Raw genomic sequence first — 16,809 nt, 5'->3', positions numbered from 1 at the left:
GGGTTGCGAAGCTGCCCGAAGCCTCCGCGGCGCCGGTTCAATCCCTGGCTGCTCCCCGGCCACCGGAGGGAGGGTCCCACATGGCGCGCAGACCTCTCCTGCCGCCCGCTGCTCCCCTCAGCAGTGTACTTCGGTCCTTCAGCCTGCTCTGCTCCCCGCTCTGGCTCTGGTGAATTCTCTCACCCTCCCGCGCTCTGACTGTACCCAGTGCATGTATGCATGTATAAACAAAACAAACAAACAAATAAATAAAACATGCCTCTATAAAAAAAAAAAAAAAAAGAAAGCACTTTGCAAGGGGTTTTAGTAAGATGCCTAACCAACCTGAACGCGATGAGAAACCTAAGAGTGGATTTTAATTGATTCAGCCTTCAGTAACCTGGCTTGAATTTCATTCTTCTTTGCTGTTTGCTAGTTTGATGATTTTTCTGCTCATCAGGTCAGAGTGAAATAGAAGAAAACAGCTGCTTATTTGGTTGCTGTGTCAATGTCTGAGGAAAAGGGTGGCAGGAGAATGAAGCTGTTGCTCTAACACTGGCCTATGAGACATTCTAGGAATTTCTGCGCATACGAGCACCTCCTTTATGTCCCCGTGTCCCCAAAAACAATTCATTTAGGAAGTTCGTACATCTTCTGTCCCTGTCTTCATCCTTGTCACAGACCGGACTCCAGTCTTTAGCTCACGGCCTTGAGGTCTTCCAGAACAGGGCCGCGAGACTCTGGTGGACTTATCTCTGAGTGACTCCTCAGGAAGGAATGTCCGCTGAGATGGCAATTCCGATTTCTGTTGAAAAAACTTACCCTCAGTTGCTGAGAAATGAAAAAGAAAATATTCTCTGTTTGGGTTGGAGCCTCGCAAAACCGAGCATGTGCATTCTCATGCTCCCTGGGCAGTGGTAATTAACTAACAAGCACTATTTAGGGAACACGGCCGAATTCTGCCAGCCCCTGCGTCGTCGTGCTGGTGTGGAGAGAAATGCACAAACAAGAGGGGTGCACGTTGGCAGGGCTTACGTTGGAAAGGAAGAAAACAAGCAGCTTTGCCAGATACGAAAATAACAGCCATATCGAAAAAGAGCCCTTCTCAGAACTTGTTTCCCAGTTTCTATCAAAGTCAGATTGAATCTGGAAGCTCCAAGTAGCTCAGGAGAGTGGGAAAAGGCGAGGGGGCAGTGCCACTCATCTCTGTCGGGGGGTCGGGGGTCCCAGGTGTCCCTCGGGTCACACAGAGCCGTGTCTGAGGTGGGTGAGCTCCAGGTCGCTGCTGCTCAGTGTGGGCCTCAGACCGGCGGTGCCAGCATCACCTGGGAACCTGTCAGAACTGCAGAATCCTGGGTCCTAACCCTGGCCTCCTGGGGCAGGCACTCTTTTATTAAAATCTCCAGGGCTGCTGGGGCCAGTGCACAGGAACCATGAGAGAAAGCATTTCCAGGCCAGGTTGATAGTGTAAATGGCAGCAGCCGATCAGAGGCAACAGAGCACCCCATATGCCGAGGGAACATCCTCTTTCCTGGGCACACCCCCCAATCCCTTTTGTTTTTCTTCCAGTCATATCAGCAGTGACAGCTTCCTGTGTGACTGCCAGCTGAAGTGGCTGCCCCTGTGGCTACTGAGCCGGACACTGCAGGCGTTTGTGACAGCCACCTGTGCCCACCCGGAGTCCCTGAAGGGCCAGAGCATTTTCTCTGTGCTGCCAGAAAGTTTCGTGTGTGGTAAGAGTCTTTGAATGTTTGTTTTGTTTTCGTGAAGGGCGAGGAGACCAGGGAGGAACTCTCCGTTGTGGGAGTGAGTCCTGTGATCACATTCAACCCCAGCCCACGGCTACCAGTCAGCTGCTGGGGGCACGCTGCTTCCCGTGGACACCGCACACAGCATTGACTGCATGGCCGCGGTATGTGGTTCTGGGAGAACATGCATTTCATCAGGAGGGAGCACGAGTTGGTTGAATTACAAATCAGAATAATCAGTTACAGGAAGAGAGTTGTGTTCTTGAGGGCGCTGGTGCCTGGGTTTAGCTGTGAAATTACTGGATGTCTGAGGCTGGGGTTTTAGCATGTGTTTCTTTCCAACCCAAGAATTAAAGGTTAAATACAGGAAGAACAAATCTCAGGAGTACAGTTGCTGTAGTAAAAATAATTCCTTGATGTTGACTTGCACTCTTGCTGCTTCTCCAAACCACTGAAATCTGCACTTGTAACTTGACATTCCTTTTTCCTGTGGATTATTGGAATGTAACTCTCGCCATCTTTTTAACCAGGGGTGGTCATGATCCAAGTTCAGTGGCACAGAGCACAGAAAAGTGCCAAACACACAAACACACGCACGCACACACACACAGGGTGGGGGGGGGAGAGAGAGAGAGAGAGAGAGAGAGAGAGAAATGACATAGCCTTGTGGTCAGGAAGATGTGATGAAAGAATGTGATGAATTTTGAGTTGTTTCTGGTTTCTGCTCTAAGTGGGAATGAAGGTGGTTCCCAGGCCTGAGTCACCACCAGGCAGGTACGTGTCTTCGGTCTTCTGTCGTCCCCAGGCCTCCCTGAGCTTCAGAACCTCCTGTGATGATCCTGACCCGCCTCATCTGTCCATTATTGACTGTGGAGGGTTGAATCCTGCATTCTACTGTGTGCGTTGTCTGCAATGTCTCTTAATACCTTCAGTTCTGTCAGTTTTTCGTCAAATTTCATGGAACTCTGTTAGGTGCAAATACGTTTATAATTTTTATGTATTCTTGATGAGCCGACCATTTTATATCATGTTATTCTTTCTGTCTAGGGCCAGCCTCTGTCTTGATCTGTTTTCTCTTATATATCCTGTAGCTCTCTTCAATTTTGTATTGGACTCCTTCTAGTACACCACTGTAATTCCGTTGTTTCACTTACAAATTTTTTTGTTACTTTCTTAGTAGTTGCCATGGGGATTATAACCCACATCTGAAGACAATCTAGTTCAGATTAATAATGAAAGTCAGCCATGTTCAAAATTTTGCTCCTATTAAAGTACCATTTCCCCCTCCTTTGCCTTATTTTCATATAAATAATATCTTTATATAGTATAAGCCCCTCTGCTTTACATAATTGCATTTTAAATTAGATCAGAAAAGGGTTACAAAGAAAAATACATTAATACTGCCTATCTGTGCTTACCTATGTAGTTACCTTTAATTGTTTGCTTTTTTGTGTGTGTGGAGTTGTCTTTTCATTTCAGCCTGAAGAATTGGCTTTAGTCATTTCTCATAGGGCAGGTGCCATAAGCAGTGCTAAAGTTGTTTTGTTTTTGTTTTTTTTAAATTTGAGAATGATTTCTCCATGTTTTGAGGTGCTGCATGTGGAAGTCCTAGTCGCCTTTGTCTTCCTAGTGCCTTCTGACCTGCGTGGTTTCTGATGAGAAATCAGCTGTTAATGTTGAGACTCCCTTGTAAGCAATGAGCTGCTGCACTTGCTGCTCTCCAGATGCGTTGTCTTTCACAGTTTGACTATGAAGCTTTTAGGTGTGGGTACTTGAGTTTATTCTTCTTGGAATTCATTGATGGCAGATACATGGTTTTCGTTAAATTTGGGACGTTGAAGCCATGTCTTCAAATACTCTGTTCTTCTTGGACTCCTATTATTTGTATTATATTTGATGCTGTCCCACAAGTCTCTGGCACTGTTTCTTTTTTCTTATTTGCTTCTCAGAATGAATAATCGCAATTGACCTGTGTCAAGTTCTGTCTCCTACCCCTCAGTTAAGCTATTAATTCCTCTAGTGAACTTTTCACTTCAATTGTTGTATTTTAAATTCCAAAATTTATATTTGTCTCATTTTTAAAATTGCTCTCTCTTTGTTAGTACTCTCTGCTGAGAAAATACTCACATGCTTTAATTCTTGTGAACATGATTTCCTTTAGTTCTTTCAACGTATGCATAAAACCATTTAAGTCTTTGTCTGGTAAATCCAGTATCTGGAATTTTTCAAGGGCAGTTTCTCTTGAATGCTTTTTTCCTGTTTCTTTGCATGTTTTGTAATTTTGAGGGCTCCCCTTTCCCCCACAAAATGGGGCATTTAAAATTAAATAATGGCGGCAACTCTAGAAATCAGATTCTCCCTCTGTCTAGACTACCATAGAGCTAGGAAGACAGGGATAGGACTTAGAATACACGAAAAATGCCTCAAAGCTCACTTTTCTTACTGAGATTTGGGTGTTTTGATCAGCACTCCATGGGTTGTTGTAAGCCTTTTGTTATTTCCTAGAATTCTGAAAAAGTTGATTATGGCCATATTTGTTAGTGTTTTCATTGCTTTAATGCAGGTGCAAATAATCTCAAGGCTTTTTCCCTGAAATTGAAGTGCACCACGCCCCACTTCTTTTGGAGTACGCTCTGTGGAGTCATGGCTAGTCATTCCAGACTGTTCTGTTAAAGCAAGCCAGTGAAGTCAAGTGCAGTCTTCTTGTGGAAGCCGCTGGCAGATTTGATAATCGAGTACTGTTAGATTTGTTTCAATCAAAGTATGTCATTAGAGGTGACCGTTGCTCACAGATTTATGTGTGGGTGAGACCAAATATCCAGGGCATGACTCCCTTAAATGTTTGAAGGAGCTGAAGATGCACAGGGACCCTTAAACGACTTGGTCCCTGCTCAGTGTCTCACTGAATTTGTTAGTTTGACCAGCAGCTGGTCGCTATGTGTGTAAGACTGAGTGGTTACAGCTGGCCCTTCTTACCCCCAGATGACTTCCCCAAGCCGCAGATCATCACCCAGCCAGAGACAACCATGGCTGTGGTGGGGAAGGACATCCGGTTCACGTGCTCAGCAGCCAGCAGCAGCAGCTCCCCAATGACTTTTGCCTGGAAGAAGGACAACGAGGTCCTGCCCAACGCCGACATGGAGAACTTTGCCCACGTCCGAGCACAGGACGGGGAGCTGATGGAATACACCACCATCCTACACCTGCGACGTGTCACTTTCGGGCACGAGGGCCGCTACCAGTGCATCATCACTAATCACTTTGGCTCCACCTACTCACACAAGGCCAGACTCACAGTGCATGGTATGGAACGCTATCTTTTCACCCTGGAGCAAGAGTACCATGAGACAATGCTGGTGATCTTATGTAGAGATGATTGAGCAGGAGAAACACAGGCTTCATTGGGACAGTATTATTCTATCATACTATAATTGCCAGGTTTGTCCAAAACCAAAAACATACTTTGTAGGTTGAAACATTACTCAGTAGATTCTTTGTTTTATAGTGACATTTAAAATCCAGTTATGGTAAGTGAAACTGTAGGCCCAAGCCTTGGGTGTTCAACAATTTATCATCTTCCATAGACCAAGATGTCTCGTATCTGGATTCCAAGCTTGCCCTTATCCGGGGAAGCTGTTGCCCTCTGAGCACCTGGCACAGCTGGGGCCAGCCCAGGTGGCCATGCACCACCAAAGCTGCTGCGCATGCCAGCCTGAGAGCAGGATGATTCTGGGGATGTTTGACAAGTATTTTTTTACTCAGTAAAGACAGTGAGAGGTGGCTGTCTTCAGTCTATTTCTGCTGTTCAGGACTATTCTAAAACTTCTTGCTATACTGGAATTTAGAGGAAACATAGAGGTAAACAGCTTGAGTAGTTGACCACCCCACGCTAGTAACCTAACAAGATTTTCCTAAATACTAATTTCCAATTAGAATTTGGCAAGGGGTATTCAAATGGGCTAGAACCCCTGTGCTCCTTAAGCCCTCCAGACCACAAGAAAAGCACTTTCCACACTTTGGCTGGGCTGTCTTGGCGTAGTCTGAGGGATTCTTCATTGTTCTTATTAAAGCCCAGTGTAATGTCAGAGCCTCCCACCAAGGTAATCTTGATGAGAAGTGCAGTGATGCCTGATACGTGGCTGGATGCTTACCACTGTGTGTAGAAATATTTGGGTTCAGTGAGCTAGCTAAACACCCCGAGCCCACATGTGCACAATAATACAGCCCACGACCGCCTCCCTCAAGTGGGTTTCTTCAAGAGGGGAAAGTCATCCATTGGCTTTCCTCATAGGGAAGCGTGTCCTCCTTCCCTCCGTAATTGCATCTGGATGGAGCAACCATTTTGTTTCCCAGCATCCCTTCTGGTGGTTAATTAAGGCAGGCATCTGCCCCTCACATTTACTAGCACCTGTTTATAGACTGGCTACCATTTATAGAATGGAAGGAAAATGTTTCATAAAAAGCTTTACATTTGCAGGGTGCTAGTCACAGGTGTATGGCGAGAGACTGATGAGACGCACCATCTCTATCTGCACCAGGGAGAAGCTGGGCAGCACTGGGAAGCCCATCGTTTCTAGTTCAGAGTTTGCAGCAGTGGACCTAGGCAGATATTGGCACAGAGGGTGGTGAGGTGGTGAACAGACACCACAGGGAAGTGTTTGCCAGAGGGGTCTCCTAGCTTTATGCATCCAGCTTTCAAAAAACCCTGACCCCGTACACACATGTATCTTGCAGTGTTGCCGTCATTCACCAAGATGCCCCACGACATCGCCATCCGGACTGGCACCATGGCCCGCCTTGAATGTGCTGCCACCGGCCACCCTAACCCCCAGATTGCCTGGCAGAAGGATGGAGGCACAGATTTCCCTGCTGCCCGTGAGCGACGTATGCACGTCATGCCAGACGACGATGTGTTTTTCATCACCGATGTGAAAATAGATGACATGGGGGTTTACAGCTGTACCGCTCAGAACTCGGCCGGCTTCATTTCGGCAAATGCCACCCTGACTGTCTTAGGTTCGTCTGCTGATACACTCTGTGTGTGTGTGTGTGTCTGTGATTTAGCCTCAGTTTGTAAAACTGCAGAACCAGGAATGGATACATTACTAGTTTGTTTAAAAATGTGGGCTGCTTTCTAGAACTTACTTGAACGAGCAGGGTTTACCTCTTAAAAATAGCCAGTGAATGATGAGTCTTGATAGGGCTCAGGTAAAAAACACTCTGAGTGCCCTCTGAATTGGGCAGGATGGCGGTGGCCTTGACTGAGAACAAAGAATAGTAGGCTCTTTTGTGGCAGAAGGTCTTCTGAAAAGCTCGCTGCTTTGTTCAAAGGGCTCCTCTGGCATTGCACTGATGTATTGGATTGTCCTTTATCCCCAAGTCAAGGCAGATCTACAGCAACTGAGGCCCACGCAGTAACCCTAAGATATCCCCCATTCTTACAGAAACCCCCTTCTTGGCGGTGCCCTTGGAAGACCGTGTGGTATCCGTGGGAGAAACGGTGGCTTTCCAGTGCAAAGCAACTGGGAGCCCCCCACCCCGCATCACCTGGCTCAAGGGGGATCGCCCGCTGAGCCTCACCGAGCGACACCACTTCACCCCCGGGAATCAGCTGCTCGTTGTGCAGAATGTGGTCGCGGAGGACGCGGGCCGGTACACCTGCGAGATGTCCAATGCCCTGGGCACTGAGCGAGCCCACAGCCTGCTGAGCATCCTGCCCACCCCCAGCTGCAGGAAGGATGGGACCACGGTGGGCATCTTCACCATCGCTGTGGTGTGCAGCATCGTCCTGACGTCCCTGGTCTGGGTGTGCATCATCTACCAGACCCGGAAGAAGAGCGAGGAGTACAGCGTCACTAACACAGGTCGGCACTGCTGGCTGAGTGCGCGCTCGGGGGGTGGAAGAGCAGGGCCCTTCGTGTGGGAGGTCAGGTCCAGAGGCCTGTTACAGAATTTCAGTGTGTTTAGAATCCTAGGGCCTCTGGGACTCCGAAGCTGTTCTCGGTAGCTGAGGCTTGCTTTGTTCACACTGTTTTAACTTTCAGGCGTTTACCATCAAGGGGGAACACGCTCAAATATAAGTACAGCACAAATTGAGCAGTTTTCTGAGACATCTCTGGCACACGCTCTGTTGCTGTGCCCATTTCTTGGCTCCCATCAGTGTTCTGTGGACTCAGACTTTTTATACCTGGTATAGAGTAAGGCAAGGCAGGTTCTGGGAGAACCACTCCACTGGGGGCGCTCCACTCGGACTCTGGCCGGTTGCTATTGGGGATCCCATTTCGGGGACTGACAGTGGATACATGTCGTGTCTTATGTTAGACTGTGTTCTCTCCTTGCAGATGAAACCATTGTGCCTCCAGATGTCCCAAGCTACCTCTCGTCTCAGGGGACCCTTTCTGACCGACAGGAAGCAGTGGTCAGGACTGAGGGTGGCCATCAGGCCAATGGGCACATCGAAAGCAATGGTAAGGCCTCTACACCTGATGCAGTCATGTCCCCAAAAGGTAGGGGTAACGTCAGCGTCTTCCCAAGAGGTGCATGACATTAGAGCATGTCTGGAAGATGGTGTGACCATTGGCTCCTGCCGGGCTGTTGTGACCTTGCCTGTGCAAGTTCTGTGAGGTTTTAAAATCCTATACTCCAGGAAGAAACTATTAGGCTTCACACTCCTAGTCAGGATGGGGGGGGGGGGGGGGGGGCGCGGGTGCCTTAAATAAGAGCTGCATTCCTTGAGCAGGGGACGTGCCTGCCTGGTCCCAGACCAGAAAACTCTCTCAAGGTGGAGCTACTGCAGTGGGGGAGACTGAGCACTTCTTAGGGCAAGTTTATTTCCCTAAGAATTGCTCACTGACATGGCTCTGAATGCGGAAAGGCCTACCTGGGAGGTGCTATTATAAAAGCCCTGCTGGATCTCTTGGTATTAACCCAGACAGCTCCTCTAGAGAACATTGAGTAGCAGCTTTGCCCACACTTTCCATCAGACTTACTGGGAAGTGCGAAGCTTGGAGTTGATAATTGTGTGGGAATGTGTTGCAGGTGTTTGTCCCAGAGATGCAAGCCTCTTCCCAGAGGTGGACGCGCACGGCATTACCTGCAGGCAGTCCAAGCTCTGTGTTGGATTTAACAAGGAAGCACATAAAGTGATGGAGAAAGTCGATGGGACACCTGGGCCACAGAAGACGGGTATGAGATGCTTTTCTCAAGAAAAGGATTTTGTTCTTAAAGTGTGGGCTGACGTAGTACAGGAGCGAGAGAGACACCAGTGAGCTGAGACTGTCTTAGAATTTGGCCCTTTATAAACAGGAAGCTCTGGGCTGTCTCTTTGGAGTCTAGGGTACCCCTTAAATCAATCTCTGGAATGGTGGGCAACGTCCAGAGAAAAGTACCTCTGCAACAAGATTATTTTGAGGCTAACTTTCTAATTGTTCAGAAGATTCTTGACACTGTCTGGTACTTTAGTTTAATCAGACTGTTCTGATTTAAATGATCTAATCATGGAAGACCCCATGCTGCATTAACAGCCTGCTCGGAACCCAGTCTTTTTCTGAGAACATACTTGGGCAAGAGTTGAAGGCAGGGACTCCAGACAGCTGTGGTCTCAGCCTGTTCTGGGTGGGGGACGGGACTGCCGTGAATGCGGTTCTAAGCCGTCCCATACCGTCCACAGAGCACGGCGGCCCGGCCAAAGGTACCGACTGCACCATGGACGCAGACAGTTACCCCAAGGAACAAGCCTGCTGTCCTCAGCTGGTGGCCAGAGACAGTGCACAGCCGGGTGCAGCGAGCACCCTGGAGCCCAGTCGGCGAGTCCAAGAACAAACTTCACATCGTGCAGGCTGTGGGACTGCGGGTGGTTGCCAGGCTGACTCTAGGGGGGGCCTCTACCCCAGTAACCACGACAGAATGCTGACATCTTTGAAGCAGCAGCCAGTGGTGCCACTGGATGGGAAAGGTAATTTTTCAGTCTCCTGAGACACGGCCTCCACGGGGGAGCCCCCAGAGGGCGGGGCTGCAGGGTCTGATGTGCCCTCTCTTCTCCACAGGGGCCTCCGCTCGGACTTTAGCAAGGGGGTGTGAGCCGGACTCCATGGACCTCCTGCCCTCCTGTATATTAACTCCGGGCAGTTCTCAGCTCACAGAGCCCACCTCGGGTTTCCCCGATGCCCCCAGTGAAGGCCAGCACCTGCTTCTCGCCAATGGACACCTCCCCACCGCATGTGACTCCAACCCCGAGTCCGCACCACTGACAGGACAGCTCCCCGGGAAACGGAATGTGCCACTGCTGTTTGCACCGAAAGTCTAGGCTTTGTCTACCTCAGCTCTTGTCGTGTCGGTCCCTACAGGAAAGAGGTAGGAGAGGCTGTGAGGAAGCTTGGCTTCAAGCGTCACTGATGTGTATATAGTTTTAACTTCCATGTGGAGTATCAGTAGTTTAAAGGACTTACAGCTGAAGCACAGAAATGCAAGAGGCTATTGTGTAAAAAAAAAAAAGGCAGAAAAGTATTTGATATGGTTGTACATAAGAGTTTTCAGAGATTTCATATATATTATATATCTTTTACAGAGGCTATTTTAATCTTTAGTGCATGGTTAACAGAAAAAAATCGTCCAGTTTTGACTATTATTTTTCCATATCAGGTTGCTGTTTAATTTTGGAGCAGGGGGTAAGTTCTGGTGCCTTAATGCATGGATGGAATTTATAGAAGCTGAAAACCACATTTGTTCCCAGCATTGGGGAGGGACAAGGACGGACGGAAAGTGGGTGCCTGCTCTCGGCTTCTCAGGGCCCACCCGAGGGCGCCCCCGCAGCGATTTCCTGTGCACGGGCCCCACGTGGGTGCTCTTGAAACAAACCTCCCTGAGGAGCCCAGAGGTGTGGTTGTCACGTACCTTTGTAGTGAATGACTTTTTCTCAGATGTTTAAATGCTTTAACAAGCAGAAGGGGGGTGGTTACTCTGCCACGAGCAGTTGGTCCAAGCCATTAAGCACTGCCGCTCTTCCTTCTTTGCATCTCATTTTATGATAAAAGCAAATGTCTTTGTCATTTGAGGCTTTTTACTAGATGGAGGCTGCTGGTGTTGGTACCTGTGGATTTTTCAATAGCAATGTTTTAATTCTGCCAATATAATTCCCTTGGCCTGGGGGAGAGGACAGAATCTGGGCCACTTATCTCTGAGGATCTGGAGCAGCCTGTCCACGTCCTTCCCTTGTAGACGGCCAGGCTCAGACTGTACAACTCCTTCTGGATCTATTTGCACTTTTGAGATCTAGAGCTAACCAGCTTGTGAGTGCCAATGTCTGTTTCAGGAAAAAGTATACTAAAACAGGAAATGAATTTCTTTAGTCAAAGAGCTGAACGTAGGTGTGGACAAAAAAAATGGTTACTTACCTATGTTAAATTTTACTGTCAAATGTCATCACTATCATAAAAGGTAAGCAGTTTAGAATTTTGTTCTCAACAGTTCAATGTTACTTCCACAAAATATGTGAATTTGCTGCTTCTGAGAGGCAATGTGAAAGAGGAAGTATTACTTTTATGTACAAAGTTATTTATTTATAGAAATTTTGGTACAATGTACATTGAAAAACATAAAATATTGAAGTGTCTAACAAATGGCATTCAAGTGTCTTTAATAAAACTTCATTTATAAATGTTAAGAGTGTGTCTGGGATCATTCATCTGTATTAACCAGCATGGTGTCATTCTGCCTTAATTACCTTTTTCCCCAAAAAAAGGGGGGGGAATTGGGCAAAGCGAATCTATATTGCTCCAGGGAAGACACGACAACACTAGATTCCTGAGATTTCTCTCTAAATTTTAACACCTGGAGCTTATTAGTCAAGCTCTAAAATCGTAACCTTCCCATTTCACCCCTTTGATTGCCAGCATTGAGCTGAAAACTCCAGGCAACAAATCTTTCCAGTTAGGAATGAATCAACACTGTTTCCGACCCTGGCCCTTCCTTGCGGGCTGTGGAGAACAGTGGGTGCCACTCATTTCCTCAGAGGGCCTGCCACGCCCTCCTGCCCAGAGGCGAGCGGGCCACCTTGAGCTGCAGCCACCCTCTCTCTCCCACACCACATGGGCTGCTGGACACGTCTCTGTAAAATCCAATTGTGTTTTTATAGTTGCAATGTGAGGGTAATTAAAAACAGCAGTCTGGTTACCCAACAAGAATGTATACTATGCACCTGTAGTTCAGTTTTTAAACAAAACTATAAGCTTACACAATAGGAATTAACCCAGGGGAGAAACGCCCACCCACATACACAACTTTTCCCCCAATTCTACTACGTGTTCCCAGTCTAGCCAGTCTTTAAACTTAGAACCATCTCTGCCTTCCGCTGAATGCATTAGCCGGGGCAGGAAATGAGAGATCAACTGTAGATCAAATGAAAGCTCTGCAGGGCCTGGACTCAGCATTACCAAACGTATTTATTAACAGGTTCTGAGAAAATGGTTCAAAAGTGCCTCTGCGGCCATCGTTTTAACTTTCTGGCAATAGGCTGATGACATCATTCCAGCCGGCAACATGGAAGACGCATTCTCTATGTTACGATCTTAGCAGAACTGGCTTTCTGCCTGTATGCTGTGGCTCAGATGGCCAAGCAGCTGCGCACCGGAAGGAGACAGTTCTCACGGCAGTCACCTTTTTTGAAAGAAATGGATGTGGGGCCATCGCTGATTCACGAACCTTCTGTGCCAAGCTCCAACAGCAAGCTTCGAGTTTGGTCGTAAGCACCCAGAAAGATGAAACCTCCCAGACTGATGGCTGCCACGCGAGGGAAGACACCTGCAAATAATCTAGGGGGAGAGATTTCAATTTTGTGTGTGTAAAAAAAAGGTTAAATTCCAACACCTCCAGCTTGCTCAACTCAACACACCATGCTCATTAAAGCCCACAAAGCACTTGCAATGCGCTTTTTCCTTTCAGAATGGCGCGAGGTTACATTCCCAAGTGGACTTGTTTAAGTTTGAGCCCAGCTGTTGGCCAGAGTGTCTGAATACCAAAGGGCTTACTTGGGAGCGCTCACAATTCAGTAATTAGTCAAATAGTAACTGTCTCCACCACAGCTTAAAACTTTTCGGACCATTTTTGTCTTTTAGAGATAATGAGATCCACTTTTTAGAAGAGTCAGAGGGCTGACTTCTGGGGGGTGCTGGAGGTGGGTCCTTCCTGGAACCAGAAAGCGGCTTCTGGGTCTTGCCGGCTCCGCTGCTCCTCTCTAGGACTCAGTCGCGCTCTGTCCCACCCACAAAGGTGACGCCACACCAGGAAAGAGAATTTCTGTGCATCACCCGCTGGCTTTGCCCTCTCGTGAAGGACAAGAAAGGCCAAAGAGGCCATAGCAGGAAGGGAGCGGCACCTCCTCATGTTCTGTCCCCAGCACCAGAGGCCAGTCACTGTCAAAGGTACAAGTTGCTACTGGGGATATGAATTCTGGATTTGTTCTTTCAACACCCGCCCACAGCTACGTCACAGGTCTTTAGTCAAAAATGTTCCTCATGCCATTGCTAATAAAGCCCCGAGCTTGTATAATAGGACTGTTAGACAAACACAGCAGGGACGGGCCCTAAACTCCCTGGAGTGTGGCTTCCAGCACACATTCCCTGCCTATATTTCTCCAACAATTGAAGCATTTTTTAACCAGGATTATCACTTTTGTAAGCACAAAAACCAAATTATAAAATTAGAAGTAGATTTTCTAGTGAAATGACTTTGGATCGGGTCTAGGGAAGAAAACCAAAAATGGTCAAGCTATGCCAACAGTACTGTGTGTACCTTGAAGGTACGAGGAGAACCTCCATGACAAGTTCCAAATGATGGCTTGCCAAGATGGGGCTGGAAGTTCCTGCTGCCTAGTTCAGGCCACTGGCTGCGTTCTTCCTGAACTGTAGGGAGAGCTCAGCCGGCCTCCCCGCTGGATGTAGCACTCAGCACTTCTGAGGAAAATGAGGGACTTCAGAGTAGATTTGTGGGGCTCTTCGTTAGCTAAGGATCTAATTCATTAAGTAAAACTATATGTGAAATGAGAACCTCTTTGACTTGTCCAGAAATAACCATGAAAATTCTATAAAAGACCAAAATACGCTTGAAAGAAGAAGGTTGTTTGGCTTAGCATAGTGCTCATTGTTCTAGTATGAGGTGGTCGGTGAGTGCAAGAAACTTTTAAGCTAGCACCTTGAGGCCACTGTGTCCTTCTGGCCTGAAAACGTATTAACCTCCCTGCCCTGCCCTGCCAAGAGAAGGGTGCTGGAAGAGAAGCTGAACAGGGCAAGACTACGTTGGCCATGAAACTCTTCCCTCCCTTGCTATCCTACTTATTTCTAAAGCCAGTTCAGCTTTTGCTGCTAATGAGCTTAGCTGCTCCTGGCAACAGGCAGATGGAAGCAGTTTATGGTTTCACTAAATGACAATTGAATCTATTAGCATAATTACAGCCTTAAAGTAGCGTAATTTGTACAGTGCACACCCCAACCAAACTCAGGAGGCCGAGACTTGCAAGGAGAGCGGGGCTGTGTTCTAGTGACCACAGATCAAAGGCAGGAACAAAAGCAAAGCATATAGCATCATGCCCAGTACCCGGGGACGCTTGTGGTAGGAGCGGTTATTATATAAAGGACACTAGCAAGACAGACAAAAAGCAGGTTGAATGACAGAAGAAAAAGGAGCAGCGCAAGGTAGGCAGGCTTCCCATCTGCTTTCTGGCTCTTGGACTGAATGGGCACGTGGTATTTTTATTTTGGGGAAACTAGTCTGCCCTAAAGCACATATTCCAAATATGTAACCAAACATATGGGCACATATGTGGGCTTCCCTACGGGAACCAACACACAGATGCAAAGCGTCATCACTTTAATGTGCCCTGAGAGATCAGTACCACCAGCCGCCAGGCACCCGAGGCAGGTATGTTCAGGGTCCACGGAAGGACAGCAGGGCTTTTGCACAGAAATGAACAGAGATGGGGAGATACACCCTTGGGGCTGAGGCTGCCTGGAACCACGGCTCAGAACAGTTGCCCCACCTTTGCAGGATCTTTTGCTTGCTTTTTATTAAGTTCTTGTCAAATTATTTATCTTTTATCATATTAAGAGAAGCAAGAAACACTGTCAGGTCTTAAGAAATTGGCTGCCTCAAATACTCTGCTAAGGACCACTCTATTAATAAGAGCCCAAGCCTAAAGAAGATTCCAGAAGATAAGCAAAAGTGCAGTTTACTTTTTTAAGGCTGACAGTGGTGACAGAGACAGGCCCTGGGAATATTTATGACACATCTCCTGCACCTACAATTTTGGCACTGCTGAGTTACAGAGCAACAAGTACACACCACAGACGGGATAGGGAAGACTTAGTTTCCAACATCTACTCAAGGAAACTGCTTTTTTACAAGCTCTTGATGGTCACGGTTTTGCTGATTATAGGATCCCCACATATCACTACTTTCTCAGGAAAGGCAGAGGCTACAGCTCCATACCAGTGCAGGTTTTGACCAGTAGTTGCCATGGGATATGACATGCACTGTAGCAAATCAAGTCGAATTTGGCAATTTGACCTTATGCTCTAAAAAAAAAAAACTTCCAATTCATTGTTGAAAACAAAAGGAATCTTTTACCTGCTGCTAAGTTACTTTAGAGCTCATTTTTTCCCACACCATTTCCTTGTTCCAATGTGGAATCAGTGTCTAATGTGCCTCTGCTACGAGCAGCCAACTTCTTATTTCCTCACTACAAAGCAATGGCTGCCTGCTGGTGGACAAGCCAGGGCTCTGTCTTTCCCACCACAATGTTCCTTTCTGTTAAACCCAGTCCTGGTCCTTCTTCAGGCAACCAGCATGAGTCCATCAGAAGCATCACATTCAACAGAACCATGCAACATTACCTATTTTTCAACTCCTAGTTGAAAATTCTGAATAGAAGACAAGGCTGTTGTGCAAAATCTTACCTGGGGACTGACCAACCTGCTTCCTATTCCCCAGACTCTCAAGAACTGAAATAAAAATCTGCCAAGCATGTACAAAATGACAATCAAATAATAACCAATACCACCGGGATGAGGAGGTGGCAACACTGGGCCTCTGCTGATCACACCAGCCAAACCCTCAGCTGCTCACTCCTACCCTCTCAGGAGGAGGCTGCTGCTTTGCTCACAGCAAAATCTCAGTAGATGATTCACTGGTAGGAAAATTGTAATTTCACGTATCTGTACCGAGCCCAACATTTAAACAGCTTCAGACAGCAGAGTTTTATGTTGTCAAAGCAATGTTGAAATAACAATTCAAAGAGAGCATTTTAAGATATAATGTTAGGAAATTGGAGGCACTTCATTGAGTGAGATGTCCTGCACTACGGTAATTTGTTAGTAGTAACAAAAGTAATTTGTTAGTAATAACTACATGGACCCCAGACCACAAATGCCTTCTTGAAACAGTGCTCCCTTGCATCCCTTCACTCCATAACCGGAAGCCAGTTCTATCCCTGCTGCCACCCTAGAACCTGGCAGGGCCACACATGTGGATGCCACCAAACAGCAAGAGGCACAAGCTGGGGTCATGTGGTGAGAACACGTCAGCAACTGGATTATGTGGAAGACCATCAAATACAATGTTTTGCACAAAATACACAGAGACCCCAACCAGCACATAAGCGGAAGAAAGGAAGCTGTTCACCCACTGACAGGCTAGAGGAGGTGCAGGCGGGAGGCAGCTGTGTGCTCCTCCTGTCCTTACCCCGCTGGCCCCTGAGTCCGCCAGACCCCACGCAGGGCAGAGAGCACGTTTCCACTAGCAGTGCCGGAACCAGCCTGCAGGACAAGATGAGAAAAATCCGTTATCTGGTAAGACTGTCAACTCAGCAGCTCAGACACGCTCACGTGCGTGGGTGGCTCACTACCACCCTCATCTAGGACACAGTTTCAAATAGACCTGGGGGTTTCTTGAGAATCAGATTCCTGCATGTGGGGAGCCCAGAGCCCTTATTCAGACCCTCGGGGGAGGCACCCACTCAGCCACTGCCACAGAGTGGCAGCTTTTCTAGCTTATTGCTCTCAACATCAAACTACGAGCAACACTTACCCAGTTA

General features: G+C 47.4%; 2 protein-coding genes across 6 annotated transcripts in view; one reads left to right on the top strand and one right to left on the bottom strand.

Moving 5' to 3' along the window:
- Nucleotides 1-11,366, top strand: part of LRIG1 (leucine rich repeats and immunoglobulin like domains 1) — a 212,749-nt gene extending 201,383 nt beyond the window's left edge. For all 3 annotated transcript variants that reach the window (XM_054695390.1, XM_037492370.2, XM_037492378.2), the window contains 8 exons: nucleotides 1,549-1,712; nucleotides 4,710-5,030; nucleotides 6,462-6,743; nucleotides 7,172-7,591; nucleotides 8,069-8,194; nucleotides 8,766-8,912; nucleotides 9,397-9,681; nucleotides 9,773-11,366. In XM_054695390.1, the coding sequence (XP_054551365.1) occupies nucleotides 1,549-1,712; nucleotides 4,710-5,030; nucleotides 6,462-6,743; nucleotides 7,172-7,591; nucleotides 8,069-8,194; nucleotides 8,766-8,912; nucleotides 9,397-9,681; nucleotides 9,773-10,032 (2,005 nt within the window). In that variant the 3' untranslated portion in view covers nucleotides 10,033-11,366. The remainder of the gene's footprint in view (nucleotides 1-1,548; nucleotides 1,713-4,709; nucleotides 5,031-6,461; nucleotides 6,744-7,171; nucleotides 7,592-8,068; nucleotides 8,195-8,765; nucleotides 8,913-9,396; nucleotides 9,682-9,772) is intronic.
- The window catches only part of SLC25A26 (solute carrier family 25 member 26), a 115,480-nt gene continuing 109,363 nt past the window's right edge, over nucleotides 10,693-16,809 (bottom strand). For 2 of the 3 annotated variants that reach the window (XM_037492407.2, XM_037492399.2), the window contains 2 exons: nucleotides 16,458-16,531; nucleotides 10,693-12,535 (listed from right to left, as the gene is read on the bottom strand). In XM_037492407.2, the coding sequence (XP_037348304.1) occupies nucleotides 12,418-12,535; nucleotides 16,458-16,531 (192 nt within the window). In that variant the 3' untranslated portion in view covers nucleotides 10,693-12,417. The remainder of the gene's footprint in view (nucleotides 12,536-16,457; nucleotides 16,532-16,809) is intronic. The other variant, XM_037492390.2, reaches the window with a different exon arrangement.

The sequence above is a fragment of the Talpa occidentalis genome, unplaced genomic scaffold, assembly GCF_014898055.3.
Source record: "Talpa occidentalis isolate TD23 unplaced genomic scaffold, MPIMG_talOcc4v2.1 talOcc4.10, whole genome shotgun sequence".
Lineage (NCBI taxonomy): Eukaryota > Metazoa > Chordata > Mammalia > Eulipotyphla > Talpidae > Talpa > Talpa occidentalis.
This window is presented reverse-complemented; position numbering and strand designations above follow the sequence as displayed.